Here is a 25673-nt window from a genome sequence, read left to right on the forward strand (position 1 = left end):
CCAGCCATACATCATATTCTGTCAGGTAACCGTTTCTCTTATCAGTGGCAGCTCCTGCTCTGACTAAATCTGTTGTCTCTGCATACACACATCTTATTCTACTTGAATGCTTCGCTCATATCAGCATTTCCATTTTCCTGCTGTGTTATGGAAACAGGAAAACGGAAACCACTGATGAAACCAATCTGGTTTATGACAGAACTGAACGAATGCCATTGACTAATTTGGTCCACTCACTCGTCTGGTACTTTACAGTATAAAAAAAGTGTTGCTTCTTGCGCCAGTACATCTTTTATTTTAACCGAAATCTGTGACAGGTGTCAAACCCAACCTCTGACTGTGAGCAAGTCTTATCTAGTCATTTGCAATTGGGAATGGATTCTCCCCTTTCCACATGTGTGGCTACCATGGGTTGCAGGAATTAGTTTCACAAATCATTGTGCAGAGGTAGTTGAACATGTGGACCGATGTTTAGGGCTACTTTCACATCATGCTTTTAGATCCACAGCTTGTTCAGTCTTCTGTGCAGGTCTTGAGGAGTCCAGGAATGTACTTTAGACTTACCCTGCTCCCCATTCCCACACCATCACCCATGGAATTCTGCATGAAGAAGTGCATTGTACGCAACTCTGCAGGCTGTAAGCACGCACTGCCATAGGTAGTGTGTACATGCACCCAGCTTGTAGAAGTGAGCCTGTTGCACTATCCACACGCCGACTTCCACAGGTCACAGCATGGGAACAGAAAGCCAGGTAATATTCAAAGCACAACCCAGGCACCACATTTTCCCTTCAGTGTCGGACCGCTGTTGGCACTGTGTGACTGATAGACACAATGATCCATGTATGGTAGAGCTGTGACGGGGTACAGGAAGACAATCCAAAATATCCCACAGATAGGCTTCCTGCATACGGGTGGAAATTCCACGTTTAGATTTGCTGCAGATTTTTTGCCCATGCCTGCTGCCATAGGATTGCATCATCTAATGCAATCCTATGCAGATAGCTGTGATTTGACTGCGTGAATACTCACGCGATAAATCGTGGCATGCCCTATTTCTGTGCAAGCCTCGCAGAGGGCCGCACAGAAATGTCACTGGAGACACACTAGCCGGAACATTGCAGTGCAGAGAGAGAAGACGCCGGATGGGAGAGTATAAGCTCAATACTGGGGCACAGGTCGCATCTCGCTGTGGGATTCGACCCAGCCGTGTGCAGGCAGCCATAGCGTTACTCTACCCTGCCAGGCTTGATAGGAGCTCAGAAAAGGGGACCGCTTAGATTGTCTTGCAGCTGCAAGGGTGGTGATCCCAAGTCACTGGCGAACAACTCATGTGCCTTCCATAAGGGAATGGCAGCTGGAAATTGCACAATTATGGTGCATAGAAGAACTGTGCGGAACGCAAGAGACAGGGAAATTCCTAATATGGCAGCCTTGGCTGGACTTTGTGTCCTCTACAGAGTTAGAGACCCCGTTTTCATAAGATTCCATGAACTTTGATATCTTAAGAGGGAAGCCAAGACTGAAATAGTCTATAAATTGGTAGACTGACCATGGAACATACCTGTCCCCTCTCTCCTCCACCCTCCTGAACAACCCTTCTACAACCCACCCCCCTCCCAACCCTTACCCAAGATTGTCAATCTTCCCTTTCTTTACTCTATGTAAATAATTTTCTTCTAATCTAGAACTATGGTTCCATAGGTTATCCTTCTCTCATTTTCTTCAGTTCACTGTGAAGTGTAGTTTGTCACTGTGTTGCAGAGGAATAAATCTGGATAATTTTTACTGCACCAACTGACTGCTGCCCATCTCTTTATATATTGAACTTCTGATGGATTATAGGTTCACCATCCTTTTGGGCCTTGCAGTACAGACTCACTATTCAGTCGCTAAGCTGTGCTGTTGATAATTTTTTATTGTGCGGGGATGTGGCTGAGCAGAACTGGACTACCAACTTGCTGGGGAAAAAAAAACAAATCGTGTTCAGAAATGCCACCACTGTCATGGGGGTTTTGTTTTTTACAGTGTTGGCCATTTGGTAAAAACATATCTGGAGCAGCACAATCACTGCAAAACTAAGTTCACTACTTTAGAATGCAGTGATACGGATTCAATTTTTTTTTCTTTAAAAACATTTTTTTTCCTTCCTAGCAACAGAGCTCAGCGAGGGCTTTTTTGCAGACAGTTGTAGCTTTTAAGCCTCTTTCACATGGGACCTGCGTTTTCTCATGGCGATGTCACAATTTTGTCGCCTGACTATAGCGCTCTTTTGCCAGGATTTTTGGTGGGTTTGAAGTATTAGCCCTACAATGAAAAAAAATAAATAAATCCCAAGCTGCATTTAAACAAAAAAAACAAAAAAACAAAAAAAACACTACATTAACCAACAGTCACTGCCTGCTCATAAATCCTGCCTACAGGAAGCACTGGTTCTGATTGGCTGAGCTGTGGTGCTTGAGCCAATCAATGCAGCACTTGATGAACCAATCACAGCCATCTTTAGCACCACAGCTTAGTCAATCAGAGCCAGTGCTTCCTGGAGGCAGATAACGCCTGTTAGGTAATGCAAATTTTTTTTTTTCTTTTTAATGCAGCTAGGGCTTATTTTAGGGGAAACACTACCTACTTCCTACTGTAGAAGTTGCATTGCATGAAAAGAGACTGTGTGCAACACAAAAGAAAGGCTCCATACAAAAACATTTTCTATCCATCTGTAGCATGCTGCGATCTTTTCTTTCCTGGCAAGATGGCATCAAATAAAACATCGCATGTGTGAAGGAACCCATAGAAAAGCATGGGCTTCACATACATGCAACTTGTAGCATTGTAATATGGCAAGAGAATTGTGCGATTTTGTTGCCCGTGTGAAAGTGGCCTTAATGGTACCATTTTGAGGTACACGTGACTTCTGGATGGCTCATTACTTTTACATACACACCTTCTGTTATAATCTGACATTTTTGTTATTTTGAGAAGTGTAATAGCCCAGTTACAGTATGCACCTGCATGCGTAAAGTTTCCAGTAAATTGATGCATACTTCTAACAAAAGTCCAAAGATTGGTGTAAACAGGGAACATAATTTGTGACCAGAATTTTTTTTCTCTTCAAACTTAACCTCTAACATATTGCTGAGTTTTCCAACAAGTTGTTTTATTAAGACAAACTATTACAAGTCATTGATACAGAGAACCATTGATATTTAAATGGATTATGTAACAGTCTTTGAACACTGGTATAACAATACTAGAAAACCCCACACCAAAACTTTCCAGTACAATACAACAGTAACCAGCACAGTAAGACAACTGGATAAGTGAAAGGCTTCCTCATTAACCAAGCAAATATGATGCATTAGGTCGGTCTACATCATTACAGCTGCTAAACATATACAGGAGGGGAACACTGACAGGATTAACTTTGTTAGGGGAGCCTTTGCAGACTGTACTCAATTTTCAGCTTCGTCTTTGGAGTCTTTACCCTTTCTGACATCTTCCCCTTTCTTCTCCTGGGGAGAATAAAAACATTTTCTTCTTACTAAACCATGGCCAGAAAATGCAGAGAACTTCTTAATATTCTCTAAACCACTTACCAATTCTCGCAATCGCTCCAGTTTAGCTGCCATCTGGGCCTCCCTATTTTCTTTAATGGCTTCCATTTTAGAAGTTAATTTTTCTTCAGCCATCTTGCTGAAGTTGTTGTTTTCTTCTTTAGCTTTCTGCAGAACTTCTTTCTCATGCTCCCTTTTTTCGGCAAGCTGCTTTAAGATTTCAGCCTCATGTAACTGAGAAGAGGAGATGAGCACTTTGCAGTTACAATACAGATAGCTTAAGATATTACAAGCGTCACTTACGACTCGCTTCTAGTTTTCTCAAAATCCAACACATAAGAAATGTAAAGGTTTGAAATGTCTTAATAGCAGGAATCTCTGCCTGCCCTGTTTTACAGTAAAACGCAGACTAGTGAAAAAAACACTTTTTGCTTTTAAAGCTTTATTAAACTAAAATAGATCATTTCCCTACACCACCCTGTGCTATACATGTATGCCCCCCCTATTTACATAAGGCTTCAAATATTGAGAAAAAAAAACTACATAATTTGTATCACACCACATCCAGAACCCCGTACTGCAGAAGTATACCAAACAAATTCTGTAAGAACAAAAAAAAGTTTTTTGATCATCTATTCTCAAGACAGAAAAGTTAAGTCACCTCAAAAACAGTGCCAATAAAAGAAAAAAAACTGGAGAAGCAGCAGTATTACAGAGAAGTGCTATATAGAATTAAACATGTGCATGTATTGTGTGACTTTGGCCTGAACTGGCACAACCCAACAAGTTTGCAAAGTTGGTAGATGAGGGGAATGCCATTACAGGGTTAGCACTGCTACAAAACATGCCCTCTAACCACCAAGGAGATGTTTGCTCCAGTTAGAAAGGGCACAGGAGTGCAGGACAAGCCACACAAGTTCTAGGTGTGCAGAGATCTGCAACAAAGACAAGGAGAGTCGAGAGGTTTTCTTCCTGGCACTCTAGTTCAACACATCACGGGAGGGGCTGGTGAGGATCCAGCAGTCACGGTGCACATTGGTACCCATGACTAAGTTCCACCTCAGTTTATCAAGCTAAGGCTGCTGGCTGTTCATGTGGGACTAAACCCCTTTACTAAAAAAGTTGCTTATACACTGCAGCATTTCTCCTCCACAAAACAGGTGGCACATGCACTCTGAACTGTCATGTTTAAATGCCAGCTGCAGTCACCATTTCTTCACCTGCATTTTCTGGGGAAGAAGTGGTGCATGCAATAGCACCCTAACTCACCTTGCGCCTCTCTTCTGCAGCTTCCAACTTCTTCTGAATTTCTTCCAGAGAGCATTCTTTCTTCTTTGGTGAGGCAATGGAAAGATCTGGAGCTGCGTCTGTAGATGGAGGGCTCAAGATCAGCTCAAATGCCTGACCCGAGGCACGCTTCTCCAGCTCCTTTACCTTAATGTCTGTATTAAAAAGAAGAAAAAAAAAGTCTAAGTATCATATCAAGTGTTACATAAAAGAAGCTAGGAAATAAAAAAGCAGCACATATATGAAGTTAGCAAACACCAATTGCAATACTCTCCACAGAGGTCACAACATTAGAAACAATCCTAAAAGGGATTCTCCAATCGCAGACTTTTATGGCTTATCTGCAGGATATTTAAACTCATTTTGAGATTTTACTTCCGAGTCAGCTGTTTATATTGGCAGAGATTAGCACACTTGATGTGTAGGTGTACCGCATGATACAGCAAGTTTATTAACATTGACAACTAAAAGTTTTAATTTTGCTCCTTATCTTTTCCAGTTTAGAAGACACTGGCTCCTAGATAATTTAGTCTGGAGTGCTGTATAGTATTACTTGTGCATGAAATATTCTATGAAGCTAATAGACTTGAAATTTGATGTGATACACTAAAAGCAACGACCTAATTGTAACAGTTCTAGAGTGCTGTGGATTTTCTTTATACCATTAGCTTTCAGCTGCTACATGCAGAGGTGTGTTCTCATCTCAGCCATGATTGGATGAGGCAAATACCTCCATGTCTCTTATTAGCTCTTTGGTACTCCATGTAGCAGTGTTTGGTTGCTTTTACACCTGCGACAGGATCAGTTCAGGGTTTCAGTCTCTGCTCAGTTTTTGGAAGAGAGAAACTGAAATGAAGCTGAAAAGAAAAGAAAAAAAAAAAAAAAAAAAAAAAAAAAAAAAAACACAAAAACCCACACCTGACGGAATGGAAGCAAACTAAAGCCTTTTCATTCGCTTAGTTTTTAAAACCTTATTGAAATTAATGGCAAATGAAATGGCAGTTCATCTGTTTTTAGGAGAGAAACGTTAAAAAAAGGGTTTTCAAATGTGCGCCGAGAAGTAAACTGATGGGAATATATATTGTCTCAAATATGTGCATTTTTTTACAAAAAGTAAAAAAAAACTTTATTAAATCTTACTTTTTTAAAAGTTATTTTTTAGCCTCTCCAGGGACCACAACTAGCAATGTTTGATCACTACTGCAGTATGATGTAATGAAATAGCATTACATCATACTGCAATCTGACAGGCAGCCTATGCTAAGGCAGCCCTGTGGCCTTTCAGTAGGCCCCCAGCTGCTATGACACCCACACGGCTCCCAGCGATGATACACAGGCAGTCAAAAAGCATATCGGTGGTCGTTAAGGGGTTAAGGCAGAGACAGCAAACTCATTTTCACCGAGGGCCACATCAGCCTTATGGGTGCCTTCAAAGGGCCGATTGAAATTGTAAGACAGTATAGTATTAGTGAACTCCATATTGGCAGCACTAGTAATAGGGTCCCCATAGTGGCCCCAGTAGTAAGTGACCCCAGTAGTGATAAAGAGCCCCATAGTGGCCCAAGTAGTGATAGCCCCATAGTGGCCACAGTAGTAACAGTGATCCCCATAGTGACCCAGTCATAACGCCAATAATAAGAGTGACCCCCCCATAGTGGGGCCACGAACAATAACCCCCAAATTGGACCCAGTAATGAGTGACCCCTATAGTGGCCCACGTGGCAACAGTGACCCTAGTAATAGTGACCCCCCATAGTGACCCCAGTAGTAAGTGACCAAAGTCATCAGAGTGTCTCCAATAGGAAGAGTAGCCCCCCCCCCCCCATAGTGGCCGCAGTAGTAATAGGGTCCCCCATAGTGGCCCCAGTAGTAAGTGACCTGCACAGTGACTCCAGTAACTAGTGACCCCCATAGTGGTTCTAGTAACAATGGCCCTCTTAGTGGACCCAGTAGTAATAGTGACCCACAAAGCGGACCTAGTGGTAACAGTGAACCACCACCAGAATATGGCAGCAGCTCCCATAGACTCCTATGGGAGCTGCTGGAGAAGGGAGGTGGGAGGGAGCTTAGCAGCATGTCTTCTAAACTCCCACCCCCTCCCTCCTCCTCTGCCCGTTGCTGGCTGTTTGCAATGGGAGTGGGCAGGATAGGTGGGAGCTAGTGTGCTAATCTCCCACCCATCCCATTGTTGACAGACAAGGGGCGGGTCTTAGGACACTATCTCCTGCCTCATCCTGCCCCCTCCCCTTGCCGAAAAGCAGAGTCAAACGGTCTCCCCCCCCCCCACCTGATGGTATCCCAGGCTTGGCGTATACTCTCTGGACCAGGACGTCTGAATGGCTGCATAAATGGGAGATGCAACCGTGACTTGGTCATGGCTGCATATTGTTCACATGATTTTCGGTCATGCTGTGGCTGTGACACAGCTGACCCCTCCCCCCCCCAAAAACAAAACAAACTCGCTGACCCGCATGAAAGCGCCCCTAGGTTGTTGCATGGCTGACTAGCCACATAAAATGAGGCGGCGGGCCGGATTCGGCCCACGGGCCTTGTGTTTGACACGTGTGGGTTAAGGCCACCATCATATTGGTGCAAGTAGTTTCTGCCAGTGTTTACATTTTCCCAATAAATGCAAGGCTGAACCTGCAGGTCTAGCCCAGCAATTAGCCCTATTACCTGAGCGTTTTCAGCAATCGTGTAATAGTGCCTTAAGGCTGCTATTACACAAGTACAGTTAAAGCTCTAATCGAACTAATTGCTGGGCTGCACCTGCAGCTGTTGGGAAGACATGAGCTAGCAGCCTTACATAAGCGTTAAGCCACACAAAAAGCCTTATTTACATAACTATTGGCAAAGAAAAAAGTCACAAAAGTGATTAACAACCATTCTATTTAAACACAACCACTGACTGAATGGAGGTAGGTGACTGAAGAGACCGTTGCGTGCTACACCTCCATTCACTGAACAGCCATGGCTTCATGGTGTGAAAGCACAAGAGTGATAGTCGTTGGGCACAAAAGCGCCTGACAGTTGTCCCGTGTAAAGCCAGCCTAGTAGAAACCTTATTGTATTTTGGGGTGGATGAGAAGGAATATAAAAATGGTACTGTGTGGGAGTATTCAGGGAAGAGATCTACACACAGCAACTCTCATAATGAGTTCAAGGCTAAAAATGTATATTTTTTTAAATTTGGTGACTAAAAGTTTATTTTGCTCCTACACTTTTCAGCTCAAGAGCCATTGGCCCCTAGGTAATATTTTTCTGTCTTGAGCACTGCCTAACAGTAAGCAGGGCTGATTTTCCCAGTGCAGCACTACCAGTCATTCTAATGCTAGCCTGCCTAAACACTGTCTACTTCAGAAGGTCAAACAAAAAAAAGTAATCTGTTAAAGGAGATGTCTCGAGGAAGCAGTGATTTTTTTTTTTTGCCCAGTCCCCCTAATTAAACATACATTACTAATTACCCCTGTAAATTACTTTCCTAGCTGGTTTCTACTTACCGTTCCAGCGTTTCAGCAACTTATAAAAGTTTCCCCAAGATGGCCGCCGGCTCTTTCCCCGTCGCTCGCTGCAGCCCGACGTGCGCGCTCCCGAGACGCTGCCAGCTGTGTCTCCATGGCAACCGGACGCCAAGCAGCCGCCGACCGGACGCCCCGCAGCCGCCGACCAGTCACCCACCGCCAGGCAGAAGGTAACCGGCGCAGCCCCCCCCCCCCCATCACAGCGGCAGCCCCCCCGGCGCAGCGACAGCCCCCCCATCACAGCGGCAGCCCCCCCGGCGCAGCGACAGCCCCCCCCCCCCCATCACAGCGGCAGCCCCCCGGCCTAGCGCTAGTTCCCCCATCACATCGGCAGCCCCCCCCCATCACAGCGGCAGCCCCCCCGGCCTAGCGCTAGTTCCCCCATCACAGCGGCAGCCCCCCCGGCGCAGCGACAGCCCCCCCCCCCCATCACAGCGGCAGCCCCCCCCCGGCCTAGCGCTAGTTCCCCCATCACAGCGGCAGCCCCCCCCCGGCGCAGCGACAGCCCCCCCCCCCCCCGGCGCAGCGGCAGCCCCCCCGGCCTAGCGCTAGTTCCCCCATCACAGCGACAGCCCCCCCCCCCCGCGCAGCGACAGGCCCCCCCCCCCCCCCCCGGCGCAGCGACAGGCCCCCCCCCCCCCCCAGCGCTAGTTAGCCCGGCGCAGCGGCAGCCCCCCCCCCCCGACCCATCACTTACCTGGGACGCTTCTCGGGGCTGCTGGGCTGGGCTGGGCTTCTCCGCTGGGCAGCTCCAGTTTCTGCACCTTCCTCTAACAGAGGAAGGTACAGAATGGCCGCTCCAGCGCGCTCCCGAGCAGTGACAGCTCGTCTGCGCATGCGCAGAAGAGCTGTAGCGGGGAGCACACTGAAGCGGCTTGTGCTGAATGGAGAAGACCGGACTGCGCAAGCGCGTCTAAAAAAGCAAGCTGCCGGCGAATTTAGACGGAACCATGGAGACGAGGACGCTAGCAACGGAGCAGGTAAGTGAATAACTTCTGTATGGCTCATATTTAATGCACGATGTATATTACAAAGTGCATTAATATGGCCATACGGAAGTGTATAACCCCACTTTGTTTCGCGAGACCACCCCTTTAAACAGTGTAACACCCCTTACCAACATCCTTCTTTTACATCATTTTAAAACCCATGACTGTCTGTCAATGTCAGCAGAAGACTATGGCATAACCCATTCAATTTAGACCAAAATTAGGTTTTTACACAATTTGGAAAGAGCACTTACTTGCCATTTCCAAAGGCCCATTTACAAATAATTATCACTCAAAATTCATTCAAATGACCTAAAATGAATGATAATCGCTGCATGTAAACACGGGCATTGTGCAGTTTTCGTTTGAACGAGGATTTTAAGGTGAACTTAAAATCCATCCTTCAGGTAGTCAGTTAAAGTATCTCTCAATGAACCGCATGCTGTTATCTCTGCGGGAGTCATCAGATTACACTGTAATTGGTCATCAGCAACGATCAGTACTATGCAACTGTGTGAAGAGCTGAGTGTATGATTAATCACGTACTGGGCTCTGCAAACAGCTCCTGGAAGTCCTTTTACATGCACATGAAGATAATGTTAATGACCATTAACACTTTATGCAAATAGATCACAAAATCTTTAAATCTTTGTCATTTGAAAGATTTTAGCATGCAAATGGGCCTTAAGCTGTTTTACATTTGTTTTGCACACTTCACACATACTGAAACTGATAAAATAGGTGCAGAGGTGTATTTAGATTGAAAGGAAAATCACTCAAACAACAGTTTGAGTGACAGTTTTGAGCAATCATCTTTTGCATAACGCCAAGTAGCTAGTTAGCTACTTAAGAGTTAATGCAGGTGGAGCAGGACACTGCTGCGATAACTCTGAAAACAAGTCAGCTGTTTCGTATATGCAAACAGCTGCTTTCTTCAGTTATCAGCAGTGTCCCGCTGAGCTGATAGCTCTGAGAAACAGCAGGAGTGCTGACAGCTCCTTTGTTCTTGGAGCCTTCAGCTGGTATCCCACTGAGAACTGCCAGCGGGATACTAGCTAAAAGAATGCCATCAGTGCAGCACACTGAGAAAAGTCAGAGTGTGGTGCTGATAAGAGTCATCTGTGATTTCTAGCTATCAACTAACGATGGACAAACAGTGCACAATGGTAGCACGTTAAGACAATTATCGCTCAAAAGATGGCTTTGAGCAATAGGTTGTGTCTAAATGGGCCTTTACTGCTCATTCTTTTGTAAAAATAAGACCAAGTCTTCTGAATGCATGATCTGGTGTACTACCAGTAAAAAAAAGCATTTCACAAGCAATTGGCTGATTGACCATACAATGATTGCCCCCCCTTAAATTTTTCACTACATCTACCAACATGTGTTTAACGCTGGTGTCCAAGTCTGCAGTACAGCTGGATGTAGACACCGAAAATCGGAGATATAGTAGTTGTAAAGGCGCCTTCACACTGGTGAGAAAATCATGCAAGATTTGTGCAGTGCGAGACACACAAATATGAAAACCATTTAGAATGGTTTCATTCACATTTGTAATGTTATGCAAGAAAAATCACAGACTTCATTTATTTTGCAATAATCGACCATTGTTTTAATGGGGACAGTGGCAGCCCCATTGAAAGCAATGGGAGTACATAGCGATTCCATGCCGCAGCAGGGGATTCCTTCAGCCCCGTAAAGATGCAAAGCTGATGCAACCCGGGGTTACCACTTCTTTTCAATAGAGCCAGCGGCAGCAGCACCGGCCTAATTGATAACCATAGAGCGTCGCTGTGACAGCCATGGCAAGGATGCAAGGAACCCCTGCAGAGATTGAGGCTGCTTCCTTGTGAGTCTCTAAAAGTGGCCCCACCCATGGCCTATAAAAAGGCTTTCAGAGGCTACTTATGTACTGGACCCATTTTCCCAGTATGTGTAGAGCTTATTGACCACTGGACGCCTCTATGATGCAATTCAAAGCGAAGAGTTTGAGAGGGGCGCATTATTGGAATGCAAGAAGCTGGATGGTTGTATTGATAAAATGCCCAACACCTGGGCCTTTCGGACCAGACTATTAAGGAGGTGTTGGGACCAGTGGATGAGCGAGGGCACCCAGGACAGACCACAAGTAGCTCCAACCGTTATAGTCCACCAACCAGATACAGGTGGCACCATCAATACTGGCCCTTGCATCCGTCTAAACCATTTTCAGGCACTTGGCCGAAATACATTTGGTCTCATGCCGCCCATTACATGTACTGCCTCTGACACCTACAGTTGCCTCCATTTGCAGTGATGTCATGAACAATGAGACAGGACTGCTATGGAGTGGAACCAGGTTGTCTTCAGCGACAAATCCAGGTTTAGTTTGTGTACGGATAACAGCCATGTTTGTGTTGAGACTGAGCGGTGAGCGCCTCAATCCTGCCTTTGCTGTGGAGTGGTACTCTGCCCCCACTGCTGGTGTGATGTTCTGGGGGGCCATCACATATGACAGTCTGTCACCCCAAGTAGTGGTACGAGGGACAATGACGGCTCAGCGATAAATTTTCAGGACATCCTGCGGCCACATGTGTTCCTCACAGCGGCTTTCTAGAGGCATTTTTCAGCAGGACAATGCTCAGCTGCACATAAGGGGGGGGGGGGGGGGCAAAAATACCGGAGATTGTCACTTCCGTGGCCTGTTTGCTAGCCAGAATTAATCGCCAGTAGAACCTATATGGGACGCTAACCTGACAGTCCATGAGTTTACATGACCTAGAGGCTTAGTTACAACAAGTGTGGGCTGATATCTTGCAGGATACCATACAGCCTTGTATGCCTCCATGCTTGCATCGCATCTTACATCCATGCTAGAGGTGGTACAACAGAGTACTAGAACCTATCTTAACGTAGTCAGTATTCTGCAATAAGTTATCCTTCCGCTCTGATATCGTATTCACTTATTTATATCAATGTTACAATCACACGTTTCAATATAATCAGACAACTTCTATGTTCTTAAATTTTTTTTTTTTATACAATGAGTAGATGTATACACATACTTAAAACCGCTATCTGGCGACATACATCTGTTCCGAAACCTCTTCAGTCTGCAGTAGTAAAACAGTTCTTACTTGCCTTTCCATGCTCCCCTGTCATCTCTGCTTACCCTAGTGAGCTTCACTTCCCAATGTAGGGACCTGACGATGCCTCAAAAGGGCCATGTGAGCACAGCAGCATCATCACTCCCCTCCACGAAGTGAAGTTCAACAGGAAACTGAGAACAGTCAGAGCAGCATGGGAGAGCCCTGTTATTTTAGTACCATAGACAGGAGTTTTTTAGAAGTTATGAACAGTTCGTGTCAGCAAGTTGCAAAATTTTACCATACTTTTAAAATTGTAGTTGAAAGTGGGCTATAGCTGCCTGGAGATCCAAACAGAATGCTGCAGAGTTGTAGTTGCTAGAAATGTTCCATCTCTGGCATGCATATTATAGCAATCACCCCCCCCCCCCCCCCCCCATTTACCAAAAACAACTAGGATGTGGAATGTAGCTCGTTTTATTGTAATGGTGGCAAAAGCCCAATTTTACCACTTTAGTAGGGTAAATGTATCACTTAAACATGAGTCACTTAGGAATCGGAGATTTAGCTTACCAACTCCCCAGCTCTGATGCAGAAGCAAGGGCTTCTCACTTGTAATACTCATGATATTGCGGCAAAAAAAAAAAAAAAAAAAGCTGCGCAATTTTGCTCACAATGTCTAAATGTCAACATTTCGCTCTTGCAAAATGGAAAATAAAATGCAAAATGTGGAGCGATAGGACATGCTGAGGGTTTTTTTTAAATGTCACATCGCATGACTGAAATCCCCACAGATGGGAATGAAGCCATTGATTTCATATTTCTGTAGTTTCACTTTGTCGCAATATCACAAAGTGTGAAAGTACCCTAAAGCAGATTTATTCTTACATGAATTTACATACTGCAGCCAGAATGACAGGCAGAAGAAGCTATTCACGTTTTTGAAGCACTGTACAAATGTTCATTGTGGACACAGGAGATGAAGTTACTAGGCCAGTTTTGCCCAGACATCCCAGCATCTACCTATTCCACTGCAGATGTGGAAATTGTGGCAAACATTTCCAATGTGCGTTAAAAACTGGAATTCTATCTTTGTGTCATTCTTGCTGCGGCTGTATTCATGTATGAATAAGTCAGCTTTACTTTTACACCATTCTTTCTGAATCACCCTGTACTTTTATCTATTGGAATTACAGCCAATGCTGTTTCTTCTATCACTTCCTGTGACCTCATCTAGTTACACATGATTATGTGCATTATTCTATAATGCCGGTGTACACATGGCTTGAATAGAACATTTAAGCAACTAAGGTTAGGTCCCAAAAGTACACTGGTTATCAATTCTCAGCATTGGTTAGTGTATATGTGCAAGCATCCGGTATGGGTATAGTTGAACTCTTGCATGAAGATTTGTACTTTCAGCTAACAGAAGGTCACAATTTACCCTCTGCACTAGGTATTCTGTGTAGTTGCAAGATCACGTACAAATGTAAGCACAACATGCTGTGCTGGAAGTTTGTGCATTTTATGTACAGTTGATCTTCCCAAGATTGTAGAGAGTGACATTTATAGCAGATATACCAGTGTACAGTAAAGATGCTTCCAGAAGGCTCCATTCACCATTAAAAGTACCTTTATTACCTTTTATTGTTAAAATTTTCATTAAAGCAGTTAACCAACTGATACATTTTAAAACCACTAGGTGGCAGCACAGCACAAAAATAGAACATTTAGTGAAAAATCTTCATCCATTAAGCCTGATGGGCAAGCCAAGATTTTATATAGTGACTCCGGTCTTTGCTGCCGGTAACAAATTCTGTGAGCATCACTGAGCCGTTTTAACTAGCAAGAATTAGAAACTTTCAAAGGCCCCGTTATCCCCACCATCCTGCTCAGTTATAGGAGCATTACAATGAAAAAAAGGACAGCAGGGCCAAAGACAAACGGCACCTGATGGACCCCATACACTATAGGCCTCCTGCACACGGGCAAAAATTCCCGAAGAATTTCCGCTCGTGCCTGCTGCCATAGGATTTATTAGCGAATGCAATCCTATGCAGGGAGCTGCAATTTGACTGCGTGACATCTCAAGCGGTAAACAAATCGCAGCACCTCCCATTTCTGTGCGAGTCTCGCAGAAACATCCCCGGTGACACGCCGGCTCTGCACGAGCTGTCGCAGTACAGAGAGAAGATGCTGGATGGACGACTAGAACACAAATGCTGGAGCACGAGTCACATCCCGCTGCGAGAATTCTCTCAGAGGGATCCGATTCGTCTGTGTGCAGGAGGCCTTAATAGGGCAAATAGTGTTTCCATTATGATGTCCACTATTGTGCTGGAAATATATAGCTTTTCATAGCTACAGCGCTACATGAAGTCTAGCCTTCTGTGGGACAAGTTGTAGTTTTTCCAATAGCAACATTTGATGTACCATATGATGTATTAACATGTCATTTTAGGGCTTACAGTGCAATAAAAGTGACACTAATTATTTGGGGCAGTAAGTGCATAATTTATACAGTTCTGTTTTCTTACAAAGCCATTTGCTTTGTGTCGTTATATTCTGAGACCCATTACCGTATTTTCCCGTTAATGGAGCTGTATGAGGACTTTCAACTGCAAGTGATCTTCCAGACTTGAAACCCTCATAACTCATGTTTAATGACTCAGATACAAATATTAGACATCAATGGAAACTCACATTTTCATTTAGTAAAACAATGAGGCTGTCCTTGTTGCCCATAGCAACCAATCACAGCTTTCTCAAGCTGCGCCGTGATTAGTTGCTATGGGCAACAAGGACAGTGAGGCCCAGAGTTATTCTGCCATTGTCAACAAAGACCGGAGAGCGTTGTGTCCTTGATCTTCACATCTACCAGTATTAGAAAAAGGTTGCATCGGCCGTGCAGAGAATTGGATATCCCACTTTCAGGCAGTCAGGGTCTGTTAACACCGAAGGATTTGCCACTTGAACGATGTCAGTGTCGCTCAGGCAGCCTTTATACAGGCAGATGCATTATTGGCTCGTTCAGTCATTCACCTTCACTGTAAGTGAATGAAAACTGAACAATCGGTATTGAAACTGAATAAGTGAATGAGCCAACAATCATGTCCTGCAAAAGGTGGGCAAACGAAAAGTGAATGATCGCCATTAGGCTGAACGATTTAATGGTCACTTTTGCTCATTTGAATGATAATTGTTCTGTCTAAAAGGGCCTATACTGTCAGAATCTGGAGCATGTGCGACTCCCCCAAAGTGAATGTGCGCTATATAACCTGCAGGAAAGTGTAGGGCCGCTTCCCATGAGGAAACAACCCTGAGGATTTCATACATGGACCCGTTACAGATATGGCTTCTACTGCAACAGGAAGTGCCTGGTTTCTTCCTTCAACAGGACACAACCCCCCCCCCATTGTCACAGAGGTAGGACCAAGCCCAATAGGCAATTACCAAACAGATGGATTGGCCATGCGGGTTGTGACTATAATGAACTTTTTCCTTGTCCTCCACGGTCCCCAGACCAGACTCCTTGTCATATTTTCTTTGAGAGAGTGTTAGGGTCTACACGCCCCCCTTACCACCCACCATGTATGATCTGCGAGTGCAATCACAGAAGCCATTGCATCAGTCATGATATGACAGGAACATGACTACAGGCTCAATGTGTGTAACAAAGGGGCTCACACCGATCACCTCTGTGGAAAACAGTATAGCTTCTGCAACAAAATGGAGTGGTTTCCATTGATATCACGTTTATGTATCTGAGTGTCATTAAATGTTAGTCACAAGTGTTTCAAATTGGGAAGATAATTTGTAATAACCCTGCATTTGTTTTGCTGTTGCAGCACTGTAGAATGGTTTCACATAGCAGGGGGACATAATAGACCACCATTTAATTTTTTAAACAGTTTTGAGCCAAGTGAATTGAGATTATGAAGGACTTAGGCCTCATGTCCACAGGCAGATCGGATGCTGCATGCAGATTTCTACAGCAGGAGATCTGCAGAAGCCATTTTACCAGAGACTGTGGACATCTGTGCATGAAAAACAATCTGCAACCCCACCTCCCTAATTGATATTAACTTTCAAATCCGCAGTTGTATTTGCAGATGCACTGCAGATCATCCGCACCCACTAACTTCTATTGAGCCTGTCCGCCCTGAAATGGAGCATGCTGCGATTTGTTTTCTGAACCAAACTGTCCACAAATCAAGTCTGCATGCTTAAATGCAGTTGTGGATGCCAATACTTCCCTGTGGGCACTTTGAATTGTGGATCTTCTGCAAATCAAATCCACTTGTGGGCATTGGGCATGTTGCTTCCAGATGCACCTCTGCCTTAAGAAACAAACAAAAATGCCAAAAAAGCCTGATGAATCTGGAGTGGATTTTGATGAAGCTCTGGATTAGCTGCAAATTTCACCTTTTTCAATGTTAGGTGGGAATACCACACCAAAAATCCACAATATAAGTTTTTAAGTTGACTTGCTGCGGGTCAGTTTACATGTGGATTTTGTGGAAATTTAGTTTGCAGTGTATTTAGATTTTGAAAATCTTATGTTTGTCATTACTGTAAATGCTGACAATTGGTGCAGAAATTCTACATGAAAACACATCAAATCCACCATGTGAAGAGGGGCCTGGGCAGCCTTCTTGGGTTATAGTCCCCACGATGAAGTCGGAATTTTTATTGATCTAAAATACTGTTTCTATATTCCTGTTGGCCAATCTGTTTTCAAAATGTCTGCTGCTGTCCCATTCACTGGAATGAAGCTTGCAGAATCATTTGAATGAATGGAATGGATTTTGAATTGCAGAAATTTCTACAACAAAACTGCCACATATGCATAAAGACATACGAATTTACGTTTCAGGCCAAGTCGCCCATCTCCAAGTGGCCCCTGTATGTCTGTGCCCACTTCAGGCTCAAATTGACATTGTCCCTGAAGGACGTGGTGCCAAACAGCTTAAATGATCACTGCTTAAAAAGGAAGAGATTAGGCTGCACATCATGTGTCCTTCCATTTACATTGTTCAGGCTGTGTGTACTGTTTAGGGGTACTACATATTTTCATTGAGCCCAACAAGACTAGTACATGTCAGTCATAGGATGATTGTGTATATTCCCTATGTGACTACACTGTCCCGGCAGCACAACATGGGATCTCTGCTACTGCACCATTCACGAACGGTGGCAGCTTGAGGATCTCCATGACTGAAGCCAAAGCTGAAATGTTACCTTTTTGTCTGGAATAACTTACTCACCCATCTGTTTGCTTATCCTTTTACTATTACAGCTTCTTTAATCTTCTTTCCAGCATTAGCAGCTGAAAATTTGTAATCTGAGGGGTTGTTTTGTTTCCATGGTGAACTGTAGGTTTTGCTAGTACCATTTTGAGGTTAAATATGTATTGTAAGGCTTTTTTTGGTGGGCAGGCAAAAAAGTTCTGCCATTTTTTATTTTTTTTTTAAGAGTTAATCATACAGCATAAATGACTGTTTTTTCCTGCAGGTTGGTATGACTAGGAAAAACAAAAATCAAAGGCCTTTACACACAAAAATTTTTTTTAAATAGTCTTGTATCGTTGCATTTAAAGTCCCCACTTATTTTTTTCTCTTTGGTGGAACTGAGGGCTTGTTTTTTAATGTGAAGAGCTGTTATTACTATTAGAACCATATTTGGGTACATATGGTTTTATTGATCATTTTTATTGTCTTTGGAGGTAAAGTGAATATAAACATCTTGGCTCTTTTTTTAACTTTTCCCGTGCAGAATAAATAGTGTTCAGTGTATTGTACAGTTATGATACCAAATGTGTTTTGTTTTTTTAACATACACAAAGTGAGGAAAGTGCGCCAAAAAGGAATTTGTTACTTTATGTCCCTGTAGAGCACTTGAATTCCTGGGATTGCTCTAAGGCATTGCAGTACTTAATTGTGATCAGTCCATCGCTGGACTGGATGCCATTACCTGGAGTCTGGTTGCCATGGCAACCCATAAGCCCTCTGCGATTACATAGAGGGCTGGTGACATCCCAGAGGGAGCATGCTTCCTCTGAACCCTTTACATGCTGCCATCTACATTTGCTCGTGGCATGTAAGGTGTTCTTACCTTTCAGCAGCAGCCATCTCCCACTGTGGAATGGTGTAAACTCACTTCTGAGCCCATGGCATCCACAGGGCGCAAGTTTACATCCTGCTGCGTTAAATACCACCTAGCCAGGACATAAACTTCCACCCTGTGGCATTACTATAACAGATCTTCCCTTTTGACTTCAATGGGAAAGTCAAAACCTGCAGTGAATTACATGGCTGTGGATTTCACATCCACTGGCTTCAGTTTGGAGACAAGTCTGTACAATCTGGCACTACAGAAGTCTTCAGCTGTAAACCACCACTGGGCATTTGGCTGCATTCACCCGCTCAAGGCTGCCAACATGCGGTTCAGTTTAAAGAATTCTCCAGTTGACCGAAATCCTATTTTAAAGGACACAATAACGTAGTGCATTATTTAAGTACCCCACTGTTGTGTCCACCAGAACAGGCGGAGAATATAAATAGGGGACAAAGTCTACATCATTGGTCTCGGATTCTCCATGGTTTTCATCCCAATATAGTTGTCTATGATGGAAACCTCGGACGTTACCCAGACAGCAGGAGCCCTGCCTTATCCGGACTGGTTAGGCAGGACCAGCACAAGCTCACATAAGCCCTAAGCACTGAGTATTCTGGACAAGAATGTGGACCTGCAGAGTAACATCACACAGAAGGACTTTATTAACATGTTACACAGATAGAGAACAGCGTCCTACCAGCGTCAGCCATGACAGAGTGCAAGTGTCCACCAGCTGCCAGAAGCTGCAAGGAGAGAGAGAAGCGGTTACTGAGAGTACAAGGGGGCGGCGGCCGCATCTCCCGCGCTGGGACAGGTGATGGGTGGGGCGCCGGGACCACGTGACTGGCACGGCCGCGCCCACCTGTCAGCCCCACGAGGGTATCACAACAAAAGAGCGCGCAAAACAACCCACGTGACTCGTTAGAACGCGACAACGAAGGCGAAGCGACGGCCACAACGGCGAGCCGGGCGCCACACCCATCAGCACGGAGTATGGCGGAGACGAGGGGGAAGGAGCCAGTCTCCCGCCGTGAGGGCAGCGCCAAGCCGGCCGCAGCCAATAGCGAGCAGGGCGGCGCCAGACATTACACCTGAACAAAGCAGGGAGCGCGCCTATTATACCCGGCTCTGTCAGACAGCACGGTTCTATAGACACCCGCTACTCCCGCACACTACAGCTGCTCGCAGCTCGCCACCGCCAGCCATGTAGGCACGGATACACGAGCGGGCAGGCAACAGCTGCCTGCACTGAGCGAAGCGTCATGTAATGCATACAGTACACCCCACACATAAGCGGCAGCAGGTCGCCGCCATCACCTGCTCCTACTGACCCCCGGGACATAACGGGATAGGCGCTGCGCTCTCCCCTGCTGCGCTGCACAGCCACCCGCTCTCACCTGTGTCCGCCGATGAATACCGCGCTCACTCTCCGCTGCAACGAACAAAAGCGCCCACCACTGACACGTGACCTGCTGTGCGCGCCCCTCATTGGCCGAGACGGTCTGTTCTAGACACTGTCTGTCACCCCGCCTTCACCAAATAGCGGGCGCCTGGAGCTGCAGGGGGGCTCAAAAGACCGACGAATGTTCCCCCGCTCCCGTGTTGGATGGTTTCATCCCCGTGATAGCACATCCTCCATACACCTGACACGTCTGGGATCTACCATTATTCCACATGTGTGTAACTCCCCCCCCCCCCCCCCCCCCACACACACACCGTATAGAGCTCCTCGTAGTCCTACTGGAAAGATTGCTTTATGTGTGTGCGGGAAGGTTATGGAGGCGGTCGGCTCTAGCTGTGACTTGGCTTCATGGCATACATGTTCTCTCCGCAGGTTCAGACCATATTGTGTGAACAACTAGTTACTGTCCTCAGGGCCATACTTACTGTAAATCCCGATAATTAGTCGTGAGGGTGGTGAGAGTGAAAAGGGGCGAACTTATTTGTGTTAGACCAAACTGCTTTTATGTTAACCCACAGTACTAGTGCCCCTGTCAGTACTAGTGCCTATCAGTACTACTACCCATCAGTACTAGTGCCCCTCTCAGTGCTGGTGCCCATCAGTACTAGTGCCCCTCTCAGTACTGGTGCCTATCAGTAATAGTGACCCTTTCAGTACTGGTGCCCATCAGTACTACTACCCCTGTCAGTACTACTACCCGTCTCAGTACTGGTGCCCCTCTCAGTAATGGTGCCCATCAGTACTACTACCCCTCGGTACTAGTACCCCTCAGCACTAGTGCCCCTCTCTGCACTAGTGCCCCTCTCTGCACTAGTGCCTCTCTCAGTACTAGTACCCCTCAGCACTTGTGCCCCTCTCTGCACTAGTACCCCTCAGCACTTGTGCCCCTCTCTGCACTAGTACCCCTCAGCACTTGTGCCTCTCTCAGTACTAGTATCCTCTCAGTACTAGTGCCACTTTGCACTTATGCCCCTCTCAGGTACTAGTACCCCTCAGCACTAGTGCCCCTCTCAGTACTAGTACCCCTCAGCACTAGTGCCCCTCTCAGTACTAGTACCCCTCAGCACTTGTGCCCCTCTCAGTACTAGTACCCCTCAGCACTTGTGCCCCTCTCAGTACTAGTACCCCTCAGCACTAGTGCCCCTCTCAGTACTAGTACCCCTCAGCACTAGTGCCCCTCTCAGTACTAGTGCCCCTCTCAGTACTAGTACCCCTCAGCACTAGTGCCCCTCTCAGTACTAGTACCCCTCAGTACTAGTACCCCTCAGCACTAGTACCCCTCAGCACTAGTGCCCCTCTCAGTACTAGTACCCCTCAGCACTAGTGCCCCTCTCAGTACTAGTACCCCTCAGCACTAGTGCCCCTCTCAGTACTAGTACCCCTCAGTACTAGTGCCCCTCTCTGCACTAGTGCCTCTCTCAGTACTAGTACCCCTCAGCACTTGTGCCCCTCTCTGCACTAGTACCCCTCAGCACTTGTGCCCCTCTCTGCACTAGTACCCCTCAGCACTTGTGCCTCTCTCAGTACTAGTATCCTCTCAGTACTAGTGCCACTTTGCACTTATGCCCCTCTCAGGTACTAGTACCCCTCAGCACTAGTGCCCCTCTCAGTACTAGTACCCCTCAGCACTAGTGCCCCTCTCAGTACTAGTACCCCTCAGCACTTGTGCCCCTCTCAGTACTAGTACCCCTCAGCACTTGTGCCCCTCTCAGTACTAGTACCCCTCTCAGTACTAGTACCCCTCAGCACTAGTGCCCCTCTCAGTACTAGTACCCCTCAGCACTAGTGCCCCTCTCAGTACTAGTACCCCTCAGCACTAGTGCCCCTCTCAGTACTAGTACCCCTCAGTACTAGTACCCCTCAGCACTAGTGCCCCTCTCAGTACTAGTACCCCTCAGCACTAGTGCCCCTCTCAGTACTAGTACCCCTCAGCACTAGTGCCCCTCTCAGTACTAGTACCACTCAGTACTAGTGCCCCTCTCTGCACTAGTGCCTCTCTCAGTACTAGTACCCCTCAGCACTTGTGCCCCTCTCTGCACTAGTACCCCTCAGCACTTGTGCCCCTCTCTGCACTAGTGCCTCTCTCAGTACTAGTATCCTCTCAGTACTAGTGCCACTTTGCACTTATGCCCCTCTCAGGTACTAGTACCCCTCAGCACTAGTGCCCCTCTCAGTACTAGTACCCCTCAGCACTAGTGCCCCTCTCAGTACTAGTACCCCTCAGCACTTGTGCCCCTCTCAGTACTAGTACCCCTCAGCACTTGTGCCCCTCTCAGTACTAGTACCCCTCTCAGTACTAGTACCCCTCAGCACTAGTGCCCCTCTCAGTACTAGTACCCCTCAGCACTAGTGCCCCTCTCAGTACTAGTACCCCTCAGCACTAGTGCCCCTCTCAGTACTAGTACCCCTCAGCACTAGTGCCCCTCTCAGTACTAGTACCCCTCAGTACTAGTACCCCTCAGCACTAGTGCCCCTCTCAGTACTAGTACCCCTCAGCACTAGTGCCCCTCTCAGTACTAGTACCCCTCAGCACTAGTGCCCCTCTCAGTACTAGTACCCCTCAGTACTAGTACCCCTCAGTACTAGTGCCCCTCTCTGCACTAGTGCCTCTCTCAGTACTAGTGCCCCTCAGTGACCCCCTCTCGCTAGTATACCATGAAATATTATTCAGTGATAGTGATTACAGTACAGTTACCTCCAGTGATCATATGATGTGACATCTTCTCTGATTAGAGCTGGTTTTTCTTCTCTTTCCAGGCTCAGACCACCATGACGTTTTTCCAGCGACAACTAGTCTGCACACCTGCCTACGGCTGCTATCACACAGCCATGAAAATCATGCAAGATGTGTGCGATGTGAGACGCACAAATCTCGCACGGATATGAACCCCATTCTTTTGAATATACCTGAGCGATTCTTTTCCTGCATTGCGGTGCAGGAAAAGAGATCGTGGCATGTCCTATGTTTGGGCGTTCCCTCGGGGGGGCGGTCAGAGGTTTCTGACTGAAAACAATGGGAAACACTTGTTGACCTGAAGGCCGTGCTAGAGGTGTCGTGGAACCTTCTTTTTGGAACCACGCCTTACTCAATTTGGAATGTTTACAGCCCTCCATATTAATTCTGAATTGATAATGCGCATAAGAAGTTTTTCACACTGACACGATGTTCAGCATGCATAGCTTCCTCAATTCTAACTTTAATGATCGGCGTGTAGCCTATTTTAAGAGTTTAACAAATCCGCCCATCTGGGCAGTTCAAAGATTACATGCATACAACGTATTGTTTAATTATTGGATAAGCATCTTGCAATTCTTCCATCCTCCGGTCATCTGTGATTGGCCATCAGGTGGTGGATGAAATGAGTGGGTTGTCTTGGAGCCACGTGGGGTTCCTTCGATATGATTGGATGTTACATCATGAACTATAAATTGCACAAACCTCCCATGTTATTTGCATACGTTTCCAGTAAAATTGCTTGGGTAATTTCTGCGGTTGTCCATGTCTGATTCCTAGTTCCGTATTAGTGCATGCAGCTGGACAGTCAAATATATTTATACATGTTGGTTACGGGCTAAATTCCATCTTTGTCAGCAGAGTTATGAAAAACAGATACTTTCATATGTAGGAAGTACTTATTGCACAACTGTCATGAACTATATTTGTAGCAAGACAGAAGTATGTATACAGAATGTTAAATTGATAACTGTCTACTGCCAAGGCCCAAAATATAGGAATACTGGACTTCCACCACAGACCCCCCTTGAAACTATCTGTTTCACTAAACTCGCCCTGCTCCGTCCCACCCCAATCCCCCACCGCTGACCCTAGACTCGCATTGTTTTGTAGACGACTGGGCCTACTACTGCCATGGGGGTATAGGATGGTTCGACATCATCACATTCTGGATCCATGATGACGACGGTTGCGCTGACAGTGGGCCTTTTGTTGGACGTCGTAGTGGGACAGGTGGACCAGGCAGTCATCAGGGTCGGAATACACTGTATGCAACGACAAACAGAAATTAGAATGACTATAAAGGTGACAACCATAGTTAGGTTAGGAGAGGTGCGACTTTCACTATTTCAGGTAAACACTGCATAACTTGTATAGAACCCCGCCTTCTTGACGTTACCTCGATTCATCAACAAGAGTGCAAAATCAGGACTATGTAATTACTGATCAACATGACTGAACCCCTGTCTCATTAGTAAGTGCATGATCATATATATTAGTCTGGAAGGAAAGAGCTACAAGCTGATTATTCCCACTTCCCTTTTCCAGAGGCGGCAAGGTAACAGGACCAGGGGCGTTGTAACACCGGCATGTTGCGTGGACATAAGCAGAGTGCACTGCAGATAAAATAAAGCAAAATCTTAGCAAAAACCTATCACAGTGTTCTAAATACACAATGTTCCAAAGCTTATTCTTCTATATTTTTCCCTTCTCCTGTTAGGTACCTAACTGAGGAAAACAGACTAAGGTTAGCTCTTAATGGCAACTGCGTCTTTACCTGCGGGTCACGTTTTGTCTGGAATGTAGGTACAAGTCTCCCCTATCATCTTACAGACACTCCCTTTTTTGGCTAAAATCGTACCTAGTGCCATTCTATTTTGAAAAGTCGTAGTCGAGGTAGGTTCTATTGGTCGACTAGTCCCTATAAGGCGTCTCTAGTATAATTTATAAACCGCTGTTAATTATAATAAACATAATTAATCCAGTCAACATTTATTTACCCTAATGATCGGGAAAATGGACTCGAATCTAGTTTTAACTTGGTCTCTAATTTTTAAAACTTGTCAGGTACCCCCCTTGGCTATCCTATGATGTCAATGTATACGTGTAGATCAAAACTATCACCAGGAGCCTCTCTTCTCGCTCTAGCATAATGTTACAATACTAATGGCGTGCACAGGTACGCACGGCGTGGGACTCCTTAATCTTCACCCACACCAATGTCCCTCCTGGAGATAGTCCTAATGGTGAACACGTCCAGTTCGCCTCACCCTTGCGTCAGGGTTTTCCCACTGCCCGTAAGTCCCTACTCCTAAAAGGGGAGGGATCCCTACCTCACCTCAGAAGGAGGCCATGGATTCCCTGGGCTTATTTCCGGGCATCCATACCCTCTATCTGTACGAGTTAACACCCCACAGGGTGTGCCCTCGCCGGAACCTAAGGTCTTCTGCACTTTCCCTAGGCAAATGGGAAGTCCACTGACAGTCCATCTTATGAGACTGAGGCAGGCGCAGTACTGGTACATTTCTCCATTCTTCTGGTAACGTACCTGGTTGGCATTATCGGAACTGGCTCTTCATCTTTTTCAAACAAGGGAAACATTGGTCACATTAAAGGGAGAATACACGTACAGGAAATTACATACCCCACCTCTTTCTGCGGAAATCATATCCACGGCCACTCTATTTTGGAACGCCATGGATGCAGTGGGCCCTAACTGGTTAGCTAACCCTTGCAAAGCATCTCTGGTGTAGTTTACAAACCTCTGCTGATTGTAAGAGATATAATTCATCCAATCTACATTATTATTAACAGTGACAAAAGCAAATGAGGAATCAAAACCTGCTTTAACCTGATCTCTAGAATTAAATTAATCTCGCTCCCCCCTTGGCACTCCTATTACATCTATGTGTACATGTGGATCAAAGTTACCACCTGGAGCGTCAAC

At 45.7% G+C, this 25673-nt stretch overlaps 1 protein-coding gene across 2 annotated transcripts; it reads right to left on the bottom strand.

Annotated features, from left to right (window-relative positions):
- Window positions 1–3133: 3133 nt before the first annotated feature.
- STMN1 (stathmin 1) lies at window positions 3134–20027 on the bottom strand. Of its 2 annotated transcripts, none has more exons than XM_066572412.1 (5): window positions 19928–20027; window positions 19228–19273; window positions 4821–4993; window positions 3594–3785; window positions 3134–3509 (listed from the first exon to the last, which is right to left on the bottom strand). In XM_066572412.1, exons 2-5 carry the CDS (start codon window positions 19238–19240, stop codon window positions 3450–3452), a joined length of 438 nt encoding a protein of 145 aa, XP_066428509.1. In that variant the 5' UTR covers window positions 19241–19273; window positions 19928–20027; the 3' UTR covers window positions 3134–3449. The 2 variants fall into 2 exon arrangements, with proteins under 2 accessions (XP_066428509.1, XP_066428513.1); XM_066572416.1 differs by lacking the exon at window positions 19928–20027 and adding an exon at window positions 19862–19926.
- Between the last annotated feature and the right edge of the window lie 5646 nt (window positions 20028–25673).

The sequence above is a fragment of the Eleutherodactylus coqui genome, chromosome 1 (genome assembly GCF_035609145.1).
Source record: "Eleutherodactylus coqui strain aEleCoq1 chromosome 1, aEleCoq1.hap1, whole genome shotgun sequence".
Classification (NCBI taxonomy): domain Eukaryota; kingdom Metazoa; phylum Chordata; class Amphibia; order Anura; family Eleutherodactylidae; genus Eleutherodactylus; species Eleutherodactylus coqui.

Coding starts and splice junctions, on each gene's coding strand:
- STMN1 (XM_066572412.1), bottom strand. Junction 3,786..4,820: donor CTGCAGAAGAGAGGCGCAAG/GTGAGTTAGGGT, acceptor TCCTCTTCTCAG/TTACATGAGGCTGAAATCTT. Junction 3,510..3,593: donor TGGAGCGATTGCGAGAATTG/GTAAGTGGTTTA, acceptor TATTCTCCCCAG/GAGAAGAAAGGGGAAGATGT.